The 20880-nt window shown below is 42.6% G+C and overlaps 1 protein-coding gene across 2 annotated transcripts in view; it reads right to left on the bottom strand.

The window, feature by feature from the left end:
- Positions 1-234: 234 nt before the first annotated feature.
- The window catches only part of pcdh9 (protocadherin 9), a 783218-nt gene continuing 762572 nt past the window's right edge, over positions 235-20880 (bottom strand). For both annotated transcript variants that reach the window (XM_033023038.1, XM_033023039.1), the window contains exon 3: positions 235-1694. In XM_033023038.1, coding sequence (XP_032878929.1) covers positions 1318-1694 — 377 coding nt within the window. In that variant the 3' untranslated portion in view covers positions 235-1317. The remainder of the gene's footprint in view (positions 1695-20880) is intronic.

The following is a 20880-nucleotide window of genomic DNA, read 5'->3' as shown; positions in this document are numbered from 1 at the left end:
ATAAATGGATTACTGAGTCATGTTACAAAGCAGTCTCTCGTTGATCTTGTACTATCCAGTTTAAATCAAATGCAACTTTTAATTATGTACGCTCCCTGCTTCCCCATTCATGATTTTACATCATTCTAAGAATGTTCGGAAATGAATCCCAAAAAACAGGGACAGCAATGTTTCTAAAATGAGCACTGATGTGAGATTATTTTTTTTTGGTTGCCACTTTTTTATTTCGTTTTTCTTTTTTTTTTTGGTTGCTATTTCACTTGTTTACGCTCAGTGTACCTCTATTGGAATGTGTTTGAAAGCAAATCATCCATTTCTGCAAAAAACATGCTATCTATCAAATTGTTAAATTGGCTTACCATGCCCAGACTGCTGAATTTTAAAATCAAAAAGAAAACGAAGCATTGATTCTCATTTGCTTAAACATGCTGTTAAAAGCTACATTGAAGATTTCCTCATTCTGAACTAAACATTGCTGGTACCTGCCAGGCATAGAACAAATATACAGAGCTAGAAATTAGAGTCTTAGTCGACCCCTATGACAACTAGTATTATGTTCTAGTACATAATGAAGGCACAACACATTAAAACATTCTGTGAGCGTGGAAGCAGTGCTGTTGGACGGATTACAAACACTCAACCACTTTCACCAGGAATTCAGCTACATGAAGCTTAAAAGAAACCCCAAAGAGGATGCAGACAAAGAGATGTGGGGGAGGGGGTTGCGGAGGGAAACCACAGTCTTTTGCTACAGTTTGGGGAGAATATAGTTTCATAAAATAGGGTTTACTGATGAGTTTTTCCTATTTACAAACACTTTGAATGTTCGCTTGGATCACTTAAAGTTGGATTGTCCAGTTTGTGGTTGTGATTAATCTTGCTCCCATTTTGATTTTTTTTCCCTTTCTCATTACATACATCAGCAGCAATCGGTCTCAATTAAAAGCAGCATTTTATTTTCCTCCACAATTTCTGCTTCGCTTGTTTCATATTGTTTTTTCAGTGCCCCCAAGGTCACGAATAGGCCCACCATTTGTTTCTGTCTGAGATGCAGTTCCGGTGGGGTGACCAGGCCCAGTTACTCCATCGCAAAGTTTAGCTCTGTCCTTTTTGGATGTGAGTTTACATCGAGTAGACTACAGAACTATCAAACTCCAAGGTTCCTAAAACACAGACGACTTCAAGTACTTGCTGCAACAGTGGTCTAAATTCCTACCCGTAACACAGAATTCGGACACATAGGATTAGCATATTCTACCACTATAGCCTACAACCAGGCTGATATGAGTTAATAGCTAGAGAATGGGAAAGTACTCTTCATAGTTGATGTTCTTTAGCTGTCTCCAGGGATGATGGTGCCTGTTTGTAAGTCTTCAGGCTCGCTAGAGGAATATCTGTCATTGGATTCCCACTGGTATATTGCCCGTCACCATAACCGATCAGCTTCCTGTCATTGAACTGCCCTCTGTTGCCATCTTCTTTCCAGGTCCTTGAAAGCGCGTGACCATTTACCAGCTTATCCTTCTTGATCCATTCCTTCTGCGATCCAAATGTGGAGAGGGGTGATTTGAGCTGCTGGTAGGAACCAAGACCAGGAGGCATCCAACAGTTGTCTGAGTGCCCGAGGACCAAGCATTCTTGAGTGCACATCTCTGTTGCTTCGGCTAAACCTCTGGGACCAAGAGGAACATCACCTGAAAAAAAGCAGAAAGAAAGAGAATTGTGCATTAATGACATGGGACCAAGTAATGTTTTACATTTGCATGTGGTGTGCAAACTAATGTTTGAACCGAGGTCAGGCTGACTGGGTGAATCGCAGACCCATTCTGCTTTAATTAAAACAAACAGGAACAGACAGCATGCTAGCACCACTAGTAGAGCTACTAACTTGCAACTGCAACCTGGGTTTAATCCTGTCACCCAGTGCTCTCTCTGTGTGGAGTTTACACGTTCTCCCTGTGACCATGTGGGTTTGCTCCAGGTGCATCAGTTTCCTCTCACATCCCATAGATGCACAAGTTAATTGGTGAACTACCTTTAGGGGCATGGTAGAATCTAGGAGGAGCTGATGATAATGCGGGGAGAATCAAAATTGACATTAAGGTAGGATTAGTATAAATGATGGTCAGCATGTACACAGTTGGCAAAGGGGCTTGTTACTGTACTATATCTCTCATTAACTCTGCTTAATCCTTTCATTCATAAACACCTGACATCTCACTGGTGAACGTGCTAATTATAAGTATAACACCAAGGGAATTTTATATCCACTGTGCTTGATAAAAATTCTGGTCAAAATAATAGTTTATTTCTTCAGATCTGAGTGACTGAATGGTAGCAAATGTTGCATTGAAAGATATTAGAGAGAGAATTTGTATTTAATCTTCATTCTTTAGAGTTCCCAGAGAGGATACAATAACATTTTACAAGCTTGTTTTTGGAGATGAGGGACTTTAGCAACGTTAGACAGGAGCGCCAAGAGCAAAATACCAGCGGAGGAACTCCATGAGTCAGGCAATATTTGTGGACCGAAATGGACAGTCAACGTTTCGGGTTGAGAGCCTTTGTATGGACTGAATATGAACATCAACAGTCCATTTTCCTTCACAGATCCTGCCTGACACGTTGAGTTCTTGCCACAAAACACAAAGTGCTGGAGTAACTCAGCAGGTCAAGCAGCTTCTGTGGAGTGAATGGGTAGGAGATGTTTTGGGTCAAAACCCTTACTCAGACTCCAGCAGTTTGTTTTAGGCTCCAGACTCCAGCATCTGTGGTCCCTTGTGTCTGCAGTAGAAGTCGGGGTTGTTCTCTCACCTTGGAAATTTGTGAGGGGATTTGACATATCTGTAGAAGGTCATGATGATGGCAAAGTGAGGGGAGTTGTTCACACTAGCAGATGGTTCAAGGAACAGGGGAACAGATTTAAAATGTTGAGCAATATATACAAAAGGAATGTGAGAGGAAACATCCTTATCAAGAAGGTTAATACCATCTACAGCTCATTGCCAGTAAGGTTGGGTGAAAATAGTAACAGAGAGAGTGAGGTGGGCATTTGAAAGCAATAATACCAAGACTTTAGGGAAAGAGTTGTGGGATGGAGTAGATAGGATTGTTCTTGTTGGAACACGCATGGATGAATGACCTCCTTTGTGTCAGATTATTCTTGATAATATTTTAAATAACGGAAGGGTCATTTTCAACATTGATCTGTTGAGATCATGAATTGTTGAGGCTGTGAATATGAACAAACTTAGTTAGGGAGCCACTTTAGGGTGGTACGATGGCACATCTGGTAATCCTGCTGCCTCACAATGCCAGAGAACCAGGTTTGATCCAAATCTCGGGTGCTATGTGTGCAGAATTTGCATGTTCTCCCTGTGACCATGTGGGTTTCCTCCAAGAGCTTGAGTTTCCTCCCACATCCCAAAGACATGCAGACTTGTAGGTTAATTGCCCTCTGTAAATTGTCCCCAGTATGTATGAAGCGGATGTGAAAGTAGGATAACATAGAACTAGTGTAAATGGGAGATGATGGTTAATATAGACTCAGTGGCACAAAAGGCCTGTTTCCAGGCTACTGTATATCTCTAAAATAAAAATTGTGAAAATCTGGCACTGTGCTATGTGGGACTAATGATTCTTACAAAAATGGGAAAGTAAATCTTAGCTATGCCATTTAAGTGTTTCTAACAGGATGACAATGAAATATCAAGCATTTGAATTTCCTTTATTGTCATTCAGACCTTTCAGTCTGAACGAAATTTGTCCTTGCATGTGATAGTTGCTGCTAATTGAAAGGGGATCAAGAAGCAAATTCAGCCATAATTCTTGCAGAATAGGAAATTACGACATTGGGAAATTGTCTGTTTTGAGGAATAATCATAAGTCAAAACAATATCATCAAGAGAGTCTGAAGAAGGGTTTCGGCCCGAAACGTCGCCTATTTCCTTCGCTCCATAGATGCTGCTGCACCCGCTGAGTTTCTCCAGCATTTTTGTGTACCTTTCATCAAGAAAGACAACTTGGTCAATTACGAGAACACAAAGTGTTGAACTAACACAGCAGGAGAGGCAGCATCAGATCGGCCTATCCATGTCTTCCAGAGATGTTGCCTGACCCTCTGATTTACTCCAGCACTTAGTGTTCAATGCAAAATTCCAGCATTTGCAGTTCCTTGTGTCTCCTGATGGCCAATTACGAGTTAAATTGCAATGCCTTGTCTCTTTGAAACTGACTGCAGGTCTGTAGGTTATCTTATAAATATGGACTAATTTATGCTTATTTTAATCTGAGATTAATATGTTCGTGTGGATTTGCTAATGACCAGAGACTATTTACTTTCTTTTCTGTAATAGGATTTTGCATAAGTAATTGAGGATTACGTTGGGGCTAACAATGTTATTCTCTGTAACAGTCCGTGTATTAATCATACCCTTATTAATTTTCACATAATCTTTTGCTTACTCCGAAGCAGAGAGATATTTTCAAAGTCCTTGTCTTAAGTAGTCTGGACTCTGAACGGATAGACATGGTGGTGGAGTAACAACTGCATGCTTTACCTAGCTGACCATGTATTAATGAATAGAAACAATTATTTTCTTAGTGGTAGAGGACATCAGTGTGTCATGTTTAAGTATAGTTTTGTTCATACAACAGTTGAACTAAAGCGCTATTTCTTGATGGTCTACTTTTTGAGCTGTCAGGTACTTCATTCACATTGTATTACTAACAGGCAATATCGTCAATCATTGAGTGATCAGCAAAAACAATTCCACAAGATTTACTGCTTCACATTTTATCTTTATGTGACGAAAGAATCGGTCAACTGGGTGACATGATGAAAGAATGGATCGACTGGGCTTGTATTCACTGGAATTTAGAAGGATGAGAGGATTCTTATAGAAACATATACAATTCTTAAAGTTTGGAGAGGCTAGATGCAGGAAAGAAAATTCTGATGTTGAGGGAGTCCACAACCAGGGGCCACAGTTTAAGAATAAGGGGTAGGCCATTTAGGACTGAGATGAGGAAAAAAATCTTCACCGAGTTGTGAATCTGTGGAATTCTCTGCAACAGAAGGCATTGCAGGCCTATTCACTGGATGTTTTCGAGATAGTTAGATTTAGCTCTTAGGGCTAAAGGAATCAAGGGATATGGGCAAAAAGCAGGAACGGGGTGCTGATTTTAGATGATCAGCCATGATCATATTAAATGGCCGTGCTGGCTTGCAGGGCCAAATTGCCTACAACTGCACCTATTTTTCTATGTTTCTAACAGTCAGGGAAAATAAGTTCCTTCAGATAAGTGTTTTTTTTAAATTGGAGTGTACACTACAAATTCTAAGTGGGTGTTCAGGAAATAAGGAAGGGATGAGCATATGTAGGATCTGGGATCTGGAATTGTGTTTGTGTTTTTTTCCCAACACAGGGTACACTTCTGTTGAAAATAAATGGTGATATTGAAATAAATCACCTTAAAACCTTGAGCCAATACTCTTCAGGTGAAATGATAAAGAATCTTTTCATTTATTGTTGTTAAAAATTATTTTCTTCATCTTTACCTAGAAGAAACCTTTATTGTGCTTCATTCAAGAGAAACCACACCTTGGACTCTTGTTTATAATAGGAATGTCTTACATGGACCCTTTAAATCAACAGGTGAAACTTCCTATTTCAAGATTGAAAGATCCAAAATTGACATTTCCCATTTCTAGATCAACTCCCTAGATCCTACATAATATTTTAATTATCAGTTAAAGTGTGGAGGCAAGTCAATGGGTATGCGATTGGCTGAAATATGCAAAAGCCATATTGGGCAACATAATTGGGTTAATCACAAACATGCAACATAATTGGGTTGACCACTGGGTTAACATAGGGAGGTAGGAATGAATCACTGTCTTCTTATAATTCTTTAGGACACAGAAAACTGTTCAGCCCATCAAAGCTATGCCGGCTCTCAGAGCATTCCCGTTCCACCACTTATCACTCCACCCACTAGTCTCCCCTTATATTACCATATATTACCCTTGATTCCCATGTCACCACAACACTAGCAGTGATCTACAGTGGTCAAGTAATAAACCAATATATAGTTTGGGAGTAAAGAAACACTGCACACAACATCAAAGGTCAGGATCAGGTGCTTGAGTTATGAATCAGTTCAATGAGGGATGTTCATTCTTGCTATTGAGGGAGTGTAGTGTAGATTCACCAGGTTAATTCCTGGGATGGCGGGACTGACATATGATGAAAGAATGGATTGACTGGGCCTATATTCACTGGAATTTAGAAGGATGAGAGGAGATCTTATAGAACATATAAAATTATTAAGGGATTGGACAGGCTAGATGCAGGAAAAATGTTCCCAATGTAGGGGGAGTCCAGAACCAGGGGTCACAGTTTAAGAATAAGGGGTAGGCCATTTAGGACTGAGATGAGGACAAACGTCTTCACCCAGAGAGTTGTGAATCTGTGGAATTCTCTGCCACAGAAGGCAGTGGAGGCCAATTCACCGGATGTATTCAGGAGAGAGTTGGATATAGCTCTTAGGGCTAATGGAATCATGGGATATGAGGAGGAAGCGGGAACGGTGTACTGATTCTGGATGATCAGCCATGATCTTATTGAATGGCGGTGCTGACTCGAAGGGCTGAATGGCCTTCTCCAGCACCTATTTTCTATGTTTCTATGTGGTGTGCAAAAACATCCAACTGAAGCCAGAACTTCAGCTGGTGAAAAGCGCAGCGTTAACAGTTGGAGGTGAGGAAATTCATAATTAGAATGAACAAGACTTGTGTCAAATGATGATTTTCTTATTTGAATTGGCTGAAATACTTGTTTCCATGTTGTAAGACTTCATAATGCAAAATTTGTTTGGAAAAAACAGTGATCATATGCACTAAAAAAGCAAAGTGCTGGAGGAATTCAGCAGGCCAGGCAGCGTCTTTAAAGTGTGCCCCAACTGATTCGGATCAGGGCGCTTCTTCACCAGCCATTCAAAACAGATGCCACGCAGTCTACTGAGTCCCACCAGCACAAAAGAATATAGCATCTGTAGTCACTGATGTCTCCTGTGATCATTTGCATTATTTTCTTAAGACACACATTTACTTGCTGCCCCCATCTCTCATCTCCCTCTCCCTTCCCGGATGCATTTCAGTAAGTGAATGTATAAGGTATCTTTTCCCAAATACTTTCCAGTAAGTGAATGATTCCTCCTCAAGGTTGAGCTCAGGTGGCTTTAAGGAAACTTCCCTGGAGCACAGTTAGCTATTTCACCCATCAAAAACCTGATCCCCCTTGACCATGTCCTCATAAGGACCACAAACTCAGCTTCGCCGAAGGGACATTCAGCCAGCATCGAGCGTGAAATTAGGAGGCTGTCTTTGAAAGTAAATTTTGGAGAGCTCCGGGCCACGTTACTGCAAGTACAGCAAGTGAAGTCCTGTAACCGAGTACAAGCCTTAAATAGTGTTTCTAAAGCACTACTCAATCCCTGTCTTTGAAAGTGCAGAGAATAGCCAGTGAACATGTCACAAAAACCCACAAGAGCAGGAGGAGGAGTAGGTCACCAAGCTCCTCAAGCCTGCCCCACCATTCATATGATCATGGTTGATCTATGCTGCCCTCAACTCCTCTTCTCTGCCAGTTCCCCATAACCCTCAATGCCTCAATCTTTCAAACATTTATTTATCTCCACCTTAAATAGATCTAATGATCTGGAGACCACCATCTCAGAGGCAGAGAGACCATAACACTCACTATCCTCTGAGAAAAGACATTTCTGCACACCTCTGTTATAAACGACCAGTCCCTTATTTTGTAGCTATGTCCTCGTGTTTGTGTCCCCTGTGGCCACAGTTCTGATTAAATCCAAAAATGACCACTGTCGGAAGGACCAAACAAATGCTAGTACATCCACGTGACATCCCTCTCTCTTCCGGTTTACTATTGTATGACACAGTGGCACAGCAGTCGAGTTGCTGCCTTGAGGTTCCAGGTTCAATCCCGATGACGAGGGCTATCTATACAGAGTTTGTACGTTCTCCCTGTGACTGCATGGGTTTTCTCTGCATGCTAAGGCTTCCTCACACACTCCAAAGATGTGAAGGGTTTATAAGTTAATTGACTTCTGCAAATTGTCCCTAGTGTGTAAGATAGAACTAGTGTGTGGGTGATCGTTGGTTGGCACACTCAGTGAGCTGAAGGGCCTGTTTCCACGCTATACCTCCAAATTAAACTAAACTAAACAATGCGAGGGGTATTTAAAAACATTATGTTCATAAAGGAAAAATGGGGGCGCTTGACAATGGAACCAGTCTACGATTGATGTTTCAAAAGGATAGTCCACTCATGATGGGCAGAACAACTTCCTCCTGCCCTAAATGTACCTTTAATTTTAGATGCCTTCATTAGGATCACAGAATCATGCTACTTTAAATGCATTAGTCTTACATCCACTCTCAGTAATTGCTTTACTTGCAATAAATAAAATGCCCAACCCTCTGTACTTTTCCCCCAAGGGATCGCTCCCCTCGTGAGGTCAGGGAATGAATAAAGAAATGCAGAAATGATTTATTTGATGATAAACCGAATTGATCGGCCTTCCTGACAATTAAGCAAAGCATGTTCATCAGGGCTGCCAAATGACTTGTATCATTGCTGCTCACGCTCCTCCAGCCATCCAGGGACACAGAATGTAATGCTCGCTCCTGTCAAAGACAGGCCAGGAGTTTACATACTGGCATTAGCCCAGCACATTTTGATCAAGGCAAGAGCATCTAGTTAGAATGCAAATCATTGTATTGTGTACATCTATCACTTGCATGTTATTGTAACTGTCCTCCCAACCAACCTACTGACCATTTATTCTACTATCACTTCAACTGTCCACTTGTGTGGGATGAATATTGACAGATGAAATGTACTCTTCCGCTGCTCTTCTTGTGAACTGTGACGAGAATGATCCCGGAGATGATTGGGATAACATATGAAGAACATTTGAAGGCTCTCGGCATGTACTTGCTGAGATCAGGAGGATATGGGGGGGGGGGGGGGTCTCATTATAACCTACCGGATAATAAAAGACAGAGTTATAAGATCGTAAGTGATAGGAGCAGAATTATGTCATTCGGCCCATCAAGTCTACTCTGCCATTCAATCATGGCTGATCTATCTCACCCTCCAAACCCCATTCTCCTGCCATTTTCCCATAACCTCTGACATCCATACTAATCAGGAATCTATCTATTTCTGCCTTAAATATATCCACTGACTTTGCCTCCACAGCCTTCTGTGGCAAAGAATTCCACAGATTCACCACCCTCTGACTAAAGAAATTCCTCCTCATCTCTTTCCTGTACTTGGAAAGGATGTTTCCAGTTATGAGAGAGTCCAGAGGCAGGTGCACAGCCTCAGTTTAAAAGGACATATCTTCAAAAATGGAGATAAGGAAGAATATCTTTAGCCAACGCGTGGCAAATCTGTGGAATCAATTGCCAACAACGGCTGTTGAGGCCAAGACATTGGGTATTTGAAGACCTAGATTTTATTTCGGAGTCACGTGAGTGACTACGTGAAAAGCCCCACCAGGACGCATGCGTGTCATATCGCTTTCACGCTTGCGAAACGACAGGCGGGGTGGAGCGTTCCCCCGCAGCGGTAAGTTTGAAACCGCGACCTGCAGGTAAGTGATTTACTCTGCGGTAGTGTTTGTCCCCGCGCTGTTTTTACACAGGAGGGGGAAGCTGGACAAAATAGTGTCCACAAGTGCTGCGAGTGAAGCTGGCTGGGGAGGACCGCGAAGTTGCGGGAGCCAGCAGCAGCTGAAGGCACAAGCCCCGTAAGTGGGATCAGCTGTGCTGACTTTTGGTCCCGCGCCGGCCAGAACACCACGGCCGGGCGGGAGACTATTCAGAATGGGGCCGTCGACTTTGACAAGTCGAAACGGCAGGAGGCGGGGTGGAACGACGTTCCCCCGTAGCGACAGTTTAAACCTGGACTTGCAGGTAAGTGAAACTGCGGTCTTTATTCTCCCCATACTGTTTCACAGGTGGAGAAACATGGAGAGCTGTGCAAACAACGGCAGGCGGCACAGGAATCACCCGTAAGGGAACAGCTGTGCCCGACTTCACTCCCGCACCGGCCAGATTAAAAACCATGGCTGGGCGGGAGACTATACAGAATGGAGCCGTTGGCTTTGACATGTCAAAACGGCAGGAGGAGGGGTGGAAGACGTTTCCCCTTAACGGCAAGTTTTAAGCCTGGACCTGCAGGCAAGTGCTGCGAGTGAAGCTGGCTGGGGAGGACCTGCAGGCAAGTGATACTGCGGTCTTTATTGTTCCCATACTGTTCTACAGGTGGTGGGAAACATGCACAAGGCAAAGAAGTCGACCAGAGCTGCGACAAAGCTGTCGGGGGAAGGCCGCGGATTTGCGGACGCCAGCAGTGGCTGGCGGAACAGGAATTACCCTTAAGGGAACAGCTGTGCCCGACTTCGCCCCCGTGAGCGCTGGAGCCGGTTGGACCGGCTTATGGAGCAGAGCTCCAACATGACAGACTCCGGGAGATGGAGTCTAGTTACTGTGGGCACTATGTAAAACCCACAGCAGCACCTCTTGTAGGGCAGCACAGTGCATCTCCCTCGTCAGAGGGGAGTACTGGGGGGTCAATTCTGGGCTGACCCTGAAGAGGGGTTTGACGAACAAAACTACAAGTGTGCAGGGGGTGCAGGAAGGCAAAATCTACTGGTCATGGTGTCCAAATACATACAGCCAGACCACGATGGACACCACTGCAAAAATACTTGGGACCAGGAAACTGCGCATCCCTGAATGTTCCAGTCGTGGAAATAGCATCTGGAAACATGTCGGAGCAGGACTTAGGAAAGCCCTGGGGCTCATAAAGGCGACAACATTAAGGATCTCCTACAGCCAAAGACAGCACCCTTATGCACCCACCAGCAGAACAGGAGAAGCTGGTGAAAGCTCAAAGGCCGGGCATACAGGACAGCGGTCTTTTAGACCATAGCACAGACCGGCCTTTCTGGAAGGTGCATAAACCCCCAACCCAAAAACAAACCCAGACACCGGCGCCTCAACCTCCACGAAGACCACACAGAAGAAGCAAACTTCCACTGGTAACAATGGAGGTAGGTGGGTCTGGTCCCTTACAAATTATAGGAAGAGTGGATAATACACACATTGGTGGGAGATTACACTCTTTTGGATACATGGTGTATATTAACTACAGACACTTATATCCTAAGCAGTATCCAGGGATATACCATTGAATTGTGCAAAAGGGGTAATGGGTAAACCCAACACGATTGGCTGGATTACATTGTACTATATATTCAGTACAAAATGGGAACTGGTAACTGCTAAAGGACTGATTTCCAAAGGCTACTCCATGGCTAGCATCGACCTAAAAGATGCTTACTATTCAGTGTCTACACGGACTGATCACAAACGTTATTTTAAAAAATTCAACTGGATGGGGCAGCTCTGGCAGTATAGAGCTCTACCAAATACATAATCATATGATCATACTAATTGTGGGCATAACTTTGGAGTTGGCCTAACTAGCTGTAACAGCCACCATACAATTGGGTGAAAACTGGGGTTATCATCCATCCAGTTAAATCTAAACTAACGCCTACAAACATAATGGATTATTTGAGGTTCACTATTGACAGCTCACATGTCGGTGACTTTACCAAAGGACAAGGCTACAGTCTTAACTGAGGCCTGCAACAACCCCACTGACATCAGTGAACCGTCTATCAGATTGGTAGCATGTATAATTGGCATATAGTGTCTGCCTTTCCAGCCACACAATTTGGACCTTTGTATTACCAAAAATCTACAAAGGGCAAAATACAAACACTCAAAGTTAATACTGGTCATTTTGACAGACCAATAAGCCACCAATCAAAGCTTATGGAATTAAAATGGTGGAGGGACAACATTCGGCATTATTCCAACCCTATCGTTATCAGCAAACCCTTAGTGGTGCTACAAACTGATGCCAGTGCGCTTGGTTGGGGTACTACCAATTTCCATCTCCATCTGTGGAGGTAGATGAAAGGCACAGGAGGCATCATTATTACAGACACTGGGCATAAACTACCTGGAAATGTGGGGTGCGTTCTATGGCCTAAAGTCATACTGCTCTGGGATAAATCACCAGCGTGTTAGACTACAGAGTGACAATCTGACTAATACAATTTGGTAATGGTGTATCCAGAGAAATATTGGAATATCAGCTACTTACCTACCAGGTAACCCAAAATTCAGTGACAGACATCAGGTCACGCAAATTCAATAAAATAAGACTTAATCACCAGTTACCAAACTGTGTTTCTTGGGAACCAGACCTGGGACAGCAGGGACAGATGCTTTTCACTGCATTGAGGGGGCAATTGTTTATCTATGCATTCTCTCCTTTTCTGCATCATCAGTCGGGTATTACGAAAAATACAACAAGACTCAGCGTCTGTTAATTGGTAGTGCCGATTGGCCTACTTAACCATGGTTCCCTGTGATTCTCAACATGGGTTTTAACCATGCATCACCATCCTGAAACAACCAGATTATTGGTTCATCCCGTAACAGGGGAACCCATCCATGTCAAAAACAACAAACCTATCAATTTGTAGAGTCTAAAGAAACCTCTACTGCAACTGGGACTGGCGGACCGAACATTGAACATTATCTCAGCGGGCCACAGACAGTCCACCAAAAACTATATCTGATATACATCAGGAAATGGGAGATATATTGTCACAGAAACAACATCACCTACAGTTTGATGAACATAACGTCTGTTCTCGAATTCCTGGCAGGCCTCCATTATGATGAGGGGCTCAGTTACAGTGCCATTAACTGCGCCAGAAGTGCCCTATCAACATATCTATGGCAAGGATCAGAGCGTCATTCTGTTGGGACTCACCCCTGGTAACCAAACTTATGAGGGGAATTTTTAATATCTATCCCCCAAGAACCAGGTACTCTCTAAATGGGATATGAGTATTGCCCTAACGTTGCTAAGGAATTGGTCTCCAGCAACAGCTCTGTCCCTGCAAAGACTGACGCACAAAACAGGCATGCTGACGGCTTTGGTCACGGCACGAAGGATACAGTCGTACATAAGTTAAGGCTGGACTTTGACTTCTTCAACAGGAATATAACGTTTCATATTACGAATTAGTCAAACAGAACAGGCCTCAAAATGGAATTTAGGGATTACCCTACAGATATCGTCTCTGTATAATAAGACAATTATTGTTCTATATGGAGAACACCAAAAACATCTGAGGCTATGAGATGGCACTACTAATCAGCCACAAACAAACCCACAAAAAAAGTGTCGGTTCAAACTATTTCCAGATGGCTGAAACAGGTTTTAACAACAGCTGGGGTGGATACTAACATATTCAAATCTTATTCCACCAGGGCTGCAACTACATCGGCAGCTATGGAGTTGGATGTACCAATGAACCAAATCCTTGAGACAGCAGGGTGGATCAGGGGAAAATGTTCCAACTATTCTACCACAAACCAGTAGTTAAACTGGAACTTTGCAGAGCCAATTTTAAGTTCTGTAATATAATTTCACCCCATAAATAGGGGCTATAATTTGTTGTTAACAATTTATCATGGATTTCAATGTTGGATTCATGTCTAAACATGTTAACACAATTCCTCCCACAGTCAATTAAGGCAGATGTGATGCATGGACTCGTTTCCACGGCATGAAATCACAGAGCTTTGAAATCTTCACGTAGTCACTCACGTGACTCCGAAGTAAAATAGTAAGATTAAACGAGAACTTACCAGTTCGAAGTTTGATCGTTATTTTATGAGGAGTACGTTGAGGGAATACGTGCCCTCCGCTCCCACCCTTGATCATATACTCAACTGGTATTTTCTTCTCTAATCTTACTTCGAACTGGTAAGTTCTCGTTTAATCTTACTATTTATAGATACTTGATTAGGATGGGTTTCAAAGATTACGGGGAGAAGGCAGGCGAATGGGGTTGCAAGGGAAAAATATATCAGCCATGATTGAATGTTGAAGTAGACTCGATGGGCCAAATGGCCTAATTCTGCTCCTATGTCTTGTTGGCTGATGGACTTGGTTCCATGGAATTATGAATGGTCACTTGAGAGAAAAATAAACTGGGTCTGGTTGCAATATCTCAAAGACAGCACTTCTGACACAACCCTCATTTATCAGTTGCAGCATAGGGGGAAACCTATGCAGTCACAGGGAGAATGTGCAAAGTTCCATCACAAAGATTCACAGGTCAGGATTGAATGCAATCTCTGCGATTGTGAGTCAATTGTGAGGCAGGTGGGACTGGTGTAGATGGGGCAGCTTGGTTGGCATGGAAAGTTGGGTCGAAGGGCCTGCTTCCATGTTGCATGACACTCTATCTATGAACAGGTCTAGTGGCTGCCCCAATGAGTCTCCCACTTCTTTCTCACATACGTATCCACAACTTTTTTTAAACATTTCTGATCGGCTTTGATTACACATCCTATCAGACACTTAGCTCCATGCTGCATGATGGTTTTACCATTACATCCCCCTAACACCTTTTGCCCAAGACTTTAAATGTGTGTTCTTGGCCCTTGAACCATCTGCTAACAGGAAAGTATTTCCCTCCTAACCTTAAGTAAACCAACCGTGAAATGTTGTATCTCTATGAAATCTTTGCTGCAGAATTCTTTCACTAGTTTCTCCAATGTCAGCAAAAGCCCACTTCTTCAGCTTTTGTATACTGCTTTCATTATTTTTATATATTCTAATGCAACAGCACGGATCCATTGATTTAGACAATAGACAATAGACAGTACAGGAGTAGTCCATTCGGCCCTTCGAGCCAGCACCACCATTCAATGTGATCATGGATGATCATCCCCAATCCTGCCTTCTCCCCATAACCCTTGACTCCGCTATTTTTAAGAGCCCTACCTAGCTCTCTCTTGAAAGCATCCAGAGAACCCACCTCCACCGCCCTCCGAGGCAGAGAATTCCACAGACTCACCACTCTCTGTGAGAAAAAGTGTTTCCTGGTCTCCGTTCTAAATGGCTTACTCCTTAAACCCCTGTCTCACGGTGCGAGTTGACACACGAGGTACCCCGAGTTAAAGCTCGTGGTAATAACGTACGATTAACGTAGCTGTAACGTCGGAACTCGTGGACGCAACTTAGAGACTCGTGGCGCTAATGGCAGGTACCCGTGAAACTTGTCAGCTCTTGAAAAATATCAAACATGTTTAAAGTTTTCCACGAGTCAAATTTACTCTTGTGGTTAAGAATTTAAACATTTTAACTCGTTGTAAGAACGTAGTGGCCCGTGCGCTTACCTTAGTGTATCGTGAGTCTACCGTGGGAACTCTTTAACTCAGCGGGCAGGCAGCATTAGCGTTCATAGAGCGGGATCTTTTGAAGAATATCTGGGTGCGAGGATTGACCGGATCGGAAGATTTAGCGAGAGCCCAGTGTAATTAGCCATCTGGTTAGAAAAGACCAGGCTTAAACCTAATGAGAAAGCTAAGCTTGCTAAAGAGTTCGTGATATATCTATTTTATCCTTTAATCTTGGACGAGGTTTGGCGAAACACGTCGCCAAGTTTGGATGACGTTTCCAGAAAGTTTGTCAAAGATATATTACATCTTCCAATTAGTGTTAGTGATGGTCTTTTGTCCTGCAGGGTTAGTAATTGGGCCTTGATATCCCTGAATTGGGTTGAAGAATGACATTCTTCAACCCAATTTACAGCCTTAATTTGTGTACGACGATTCCCTGTGGGTAAGTTGAAACTTTGTTTTTGTTTATTAATCTGCAGAGTACCAAGTCGCAGATAGACAACATAAGATGGAGTAACTCAGCGGGCCGGGCCAGGCAGCAGCTCTGTAGAGAAGGAATAGGTGATGTTTTGGGTCGAGACCCTTCTTGTCTTTTTCTCCAGAGATGCTGTCTGTCCCGCTGAGTTACTCCGGCTTTTTCTCTCTCCTCGTGGGTTTAAGCATCTGCAGTTCCTTCCCACACGCTTCAACACTACAGGAGAGCCCGGTGTGGGGACTCGGCCCAGTCGAGGGACAGCCGCTTCTTACTCAGGCTTCAGGAAGCCGGTACAATGGAGAGGTACGAAGCTGACCGAGTCTGATTTATCAGCAGAGATAGACATAATGGTTTTAAAACCATTTCAGTGGAGGGCTCCATTCGATACGCTCATGCACATGGCGACCGCTGAAGCTTTGGTTAGTGGTGAGTTTTCTATTCTCGAGTCCTATTCTTTATTGTTTATGTATGACTCCAGTTTGTCCCATGGTATTGTTATCCATCTTGCTTGCCTTACACACTGCCCCCAACCAACACGCTTCATTCACACAAATACATGACACACATAATCCTCGCGTGTTGTGAACTATGCTGGCACTAAAGTAGAAATAAACGCTTCGGGTATCACTGCTCCAGTGCTGTCCACCTCTTGCTTCGGGCGACTCTCTAACAACTTGCAGTTTTTAACATGCAACTTTATCCATCGCATTTTCCGTTTAGTTTCACAAGCTCTCGGAGAAGTTCAACATTCATGAAAGTGCCAAATGCACAAGCTTCCCGTTTAAAATATTGCGGTTGTTATTAAATCGAATTTCGCAACGAATTTGCCGTCCCCTCGGTCCAACTTGTTCATGCCAAGCTAGGTCCTTCCTGGAGGGCTTGGGTTGCACGAAGAAGGTGGGTAGGTTTGAGTTTTTTTTTTCTTTGCAGTGCAGGAGGCTGAGGGATGACCTCGTCTCACATTTGGCCTCTATCCCTCTAAACCTCTCATACCCACCAGGTTTCTGCAGAGTCTACAGTACAGCAAGGCTTGTGTTCCATTCAATATTTCCGACACCATCTCCCACCACCCTGGTAATTACTCAAGAGTAACTCGGGAGAGGAACTTAGTAACTCGGGAGACGAACTTGGAACATCGCAGAAAACGGCAAACTTGTCATACCCGTGGGAACTCGGTTAAACTCTTGATCATACACTTGGGATCTCGTACACAACCACGAGTCTTTCACTCGGGGTACCTCGTTGGTCAGCTCCTACCGTGAGACAGGGCTTTTATTCTTAAACTGTAGCCCCTGGTTCTGGACTCCCCCAACATCGGAAACATGTTTCCTGCCTCTAGCGTGTCCAAACCCTTAACAATCTTATATGTTTCAATGAGATACCCCCTCATCCTTCTAAACTCCAGAGTGTACAAGCCCAGCTGCTCCATTCTCTCAGCATATGACAGTCCCGCCATCCCAGGAATTATCCTTGTAAACCTACACTGCACTCCTTCAATAGCAAGAATTAGCTTCCTATGTTAATAATTAAACACATATATTACAGTTTAATACAAATGTAATATACTGCCTCGGCTTTAGTGTTTTGTACTAGCTGTTGCACATGCTCAAAACAGTGTCCTTGAGATAGTTACAATAACACTGCATAACGTCTAGATTCCTGACTCGGCTTCATCCACTGACCTTTTCTCGTTCTTTTGAGAGAAAGTCATTGGGAATTATTAGTACACTCAAAATAGGTGAAACATTGCAACTCTCGAGTGGAAAGCAGGAAGATTGCAATCATACTTGTGAATCTCCCATCTCATGTAGTATTGCAATTAATCCCGTGAAGCTTTCTGCTCAGTAAGCTTTGGCACAATCTCCAATGGACCAGCCTTTTGTAGCTGTTGAAAGACTGCTTTCCAATCAAGCTTAAACTGAGTGCATTCAGTACCGAAGGAGAGGCAGGAAATGTATAAATATAAGATTATCTTTTTGCCTGCAGATTGCAATTTGTTTTTTCGTATGATCTCACCTGTTGTGCAAAATCCATCAAGCTTTGAATTAAATAGTTATGTGGGTGACCTCTCATACTATACTCGAGATTGTACAATATCTAAGGGAGTATTCATTGAGTGCCTCACAGACTCTTGACATTTGGTTGCAGTCACATATTCCATTAGTAAATATCAATTCCAATTGCAAATATGAGGCTATTTCTGCCACTCCCCACCAACATTACATTTAACTGTTACCTCTGAGTTTGCTTTGTTGAACAGTGCTAAGACAAAATTGTTATTGTAAAAGTGTTATTCTACTGTTGCATCTCACTTTTCTATTCTGTTCTCCACTCCACTCCATAGATTCTGCCTGACCTCCTGAATATTGTCAGCATGTTATGTTAGTATTTCACCTCTCCTCTTCGTTCTGCATGCTCAAACTTGCATTTTGATGGGGCCCACGCAATTTAAAATGTCCGAAGACTTCTAATCGGACACAAGTTAAATTGTTTAACTTCCAGCTCCTGGTCGATTGTAAATCTATTCACTGCATGATAAACAGAGATGAGGACCCTGCTTCAAACAAATACTATTTCATGCTCTACACATTGGAGGAGGCAAACATTTCTTAATTTCTCTTCTTCTTGTGGTCCCAAGACAACTTTATTGATCTACTCTGCACAGCATTTAGAAGATGACCTCCGGCAAGTTGTTTCTCAAACCAGGCATATTGATGCCTTAGAAGCACCTGGAACTCATTGAAATCACTAGGCAGCCAATGACCTGGCTTAAATATTTGAACATTGTCAAATGACAGGGCATACTGGTGCAAGTTTCTTATTTCATTATACATTAAAACAAGAGCTGCACATTTGGTATTTTACACCCTTTACTTCAGATTGACTTATTAACATTTAAACAGCTTCCAAAAACTGGACATCAGCCTTGTAAATGAATATAGATTCTTCACCCTTTTAGAAATAACTCCATACAGTGCAAGATCTTCAATCTATAGGAGATTTCCCAAACAGATCTCTAGACGCCATATTTCTAATTCCGAGTGACCAAACACTTTTCAAAGTACGGATCAATTTGGATTATGGATAAAAATCTTTGCTAATCTTTCTCAGTAATGTTTTTGTACACCTCACCTAATGTTTAAATGTGATTTGTACATAATAAAGTCAAAGCGCAAAATATATTTGCCAATAAGGAAAAAAATGATGGCATGGCGTTTATCTAATCCCTTGGAAAGCAAAGTGGTGACTTCCAGCAATTAATTTCAAACATTTTAATTTTGATGTATTCAGACTAAGGATCGATAAAGTATGTTCATATCCCTAGGGACACGGAAATTATTTTTCCTGGGTGTCACATTAAAAACAAATCATAGGCAGCAGCATCAATCGTTCAGGCCTCTTTCTCAAACTCTCAATAGTGTTCAACTCTGTCACGCAGGAGGGATAATGAAGAAATTCACAATGTAATTGGCTTCATCACCGATACTTCATTTTTTTCAAAAATGAGGCATGCAAAAAACCCCATCATGATCCAAATCATGAGACTGAACATTACTGACAGTGGGTAATGGGTTTAATATTCATATATAGGGATAGGATGGGTTAAGAGGGATATGAGCCAAATGTGGGGAAATGGGACTAGCCCGGAATGGCAACTCGGTTAACATGACCAGATGGGTTGATGGTCTGAGTCTGTGTGTATAGCTCAATGATTCTAGGACTATGACTCAGACTACACAGTGAGCAAATGGAAATGGGCAAATCTAGAGATCACAAAACGACAAGTTGAAGAGTGATAAAGCAAACATGACTGAAATTTTCAGTTTATAATGAGATTGTCGAACTGTAAATAGTATTTGGCTGTCAAAAAGTGAGACAGCTTGCTACAGGTAAAGTCACACGTCGTACTGCTGTTACAGCTGCTGTTCTGATAAAAAGATGTGCATGAACATCCTGTAATTCACAACTTGCGACCAATGAATTAAGGATGAATTCTAACTGATAATAACTGAAGAAACAACCCTGGAGGGCCCAATCTCCTTTTGGATAAACTGTTATTCTACCCTTTTTATTTTTTGTAAATTGTGACTCCACATCTATAATAAAACCAGAAAATGCTGGAAAAACTCAGCAGGTCATGCAGCACCTGTGGAAAAAGAAAGTGAATGTGATATTTCACTATTACTGGGATAGACAGCGAAAAAAGTTTGTTTTCAGCAGGAGAGGAATGTGTAGAAATTTAGAACAAAGGAAATGTATGTAATAGGATGAGTAGAAATGGGTTAATGCTTTCAGATACCAGTACATTAAACTGTGTAATGTGGTGTTGATAGGAAAATACTGAGAAATGCCCAGCGGACCAGACTTTCACAAGTAACATAGGACAAACCATGCCAACATCTAGAACACCCCAGCCTTCCTGCCCACGAGAATCATGACTACAGCCAAAGAGGATTGGTACAAATAGAACATAGACAAATTGGATTGGTACAAATAGAACATAAAGGGCCCATCCTGCATACAGCGCAGGATGGGCCCTTTGGCCCGCAATGTTTGTGCCGAACATGATGCCAAATTAAACTGATCTCATCTGCCTGCACATAATCTATATCCTTCTGTTCCCTGCACTTCCAAGTGCCTATCTAAAGGCATCATAAACACCATCATTACATCTGCCTCCACCACCACCCCTGCCAATGTGTTGCAGGCCCATACTACTCTCTGTGTAAAAAACATGCTCGCACATCTCCATTAAACTTTTCCCTTCACACCTTATGGTTATACCCTCTAATGTTGGGCTTTCCCACTTGAGTAAAAGGTTCTGACTGCCTACTCTATCTATGCCTCTCACAATTGTATGTACTTCTCGCAAATCTCCCCTCAACCTCCAACATTCTAGAGAAAACAATCGAAGTCTGTCCAATCTCTCTCTCGATCTGAAACCCTCTAATCCAGGCAACATTCTGGTAAACCTCCTCTACACCCTCTCCAAAGCCTCCACATCTTTCCTGTAATGAGGCAACCA

The sequence above is a fragment of the Amblyraja radiata genome, chromosome 6, assembly GCF_010909765.2.
Source record: "Amblyraja radiata isolate CabotCenter1 chromosome 6, sAmbRad1.1.pri, whole genome shotgun sequence".
Taxonomy (NCBI): Eukaryota; Metazoa; Chordata; class Chondrichthyes; order Rajiformes; family Rajidae; genus Amblyraja; species Amblyraja radiata.
The sequence above is the reverse complement of the archived record's forward strand: the minus strand, read 5'-3'. Positions and strand labels throughout refer to the sequence as shown.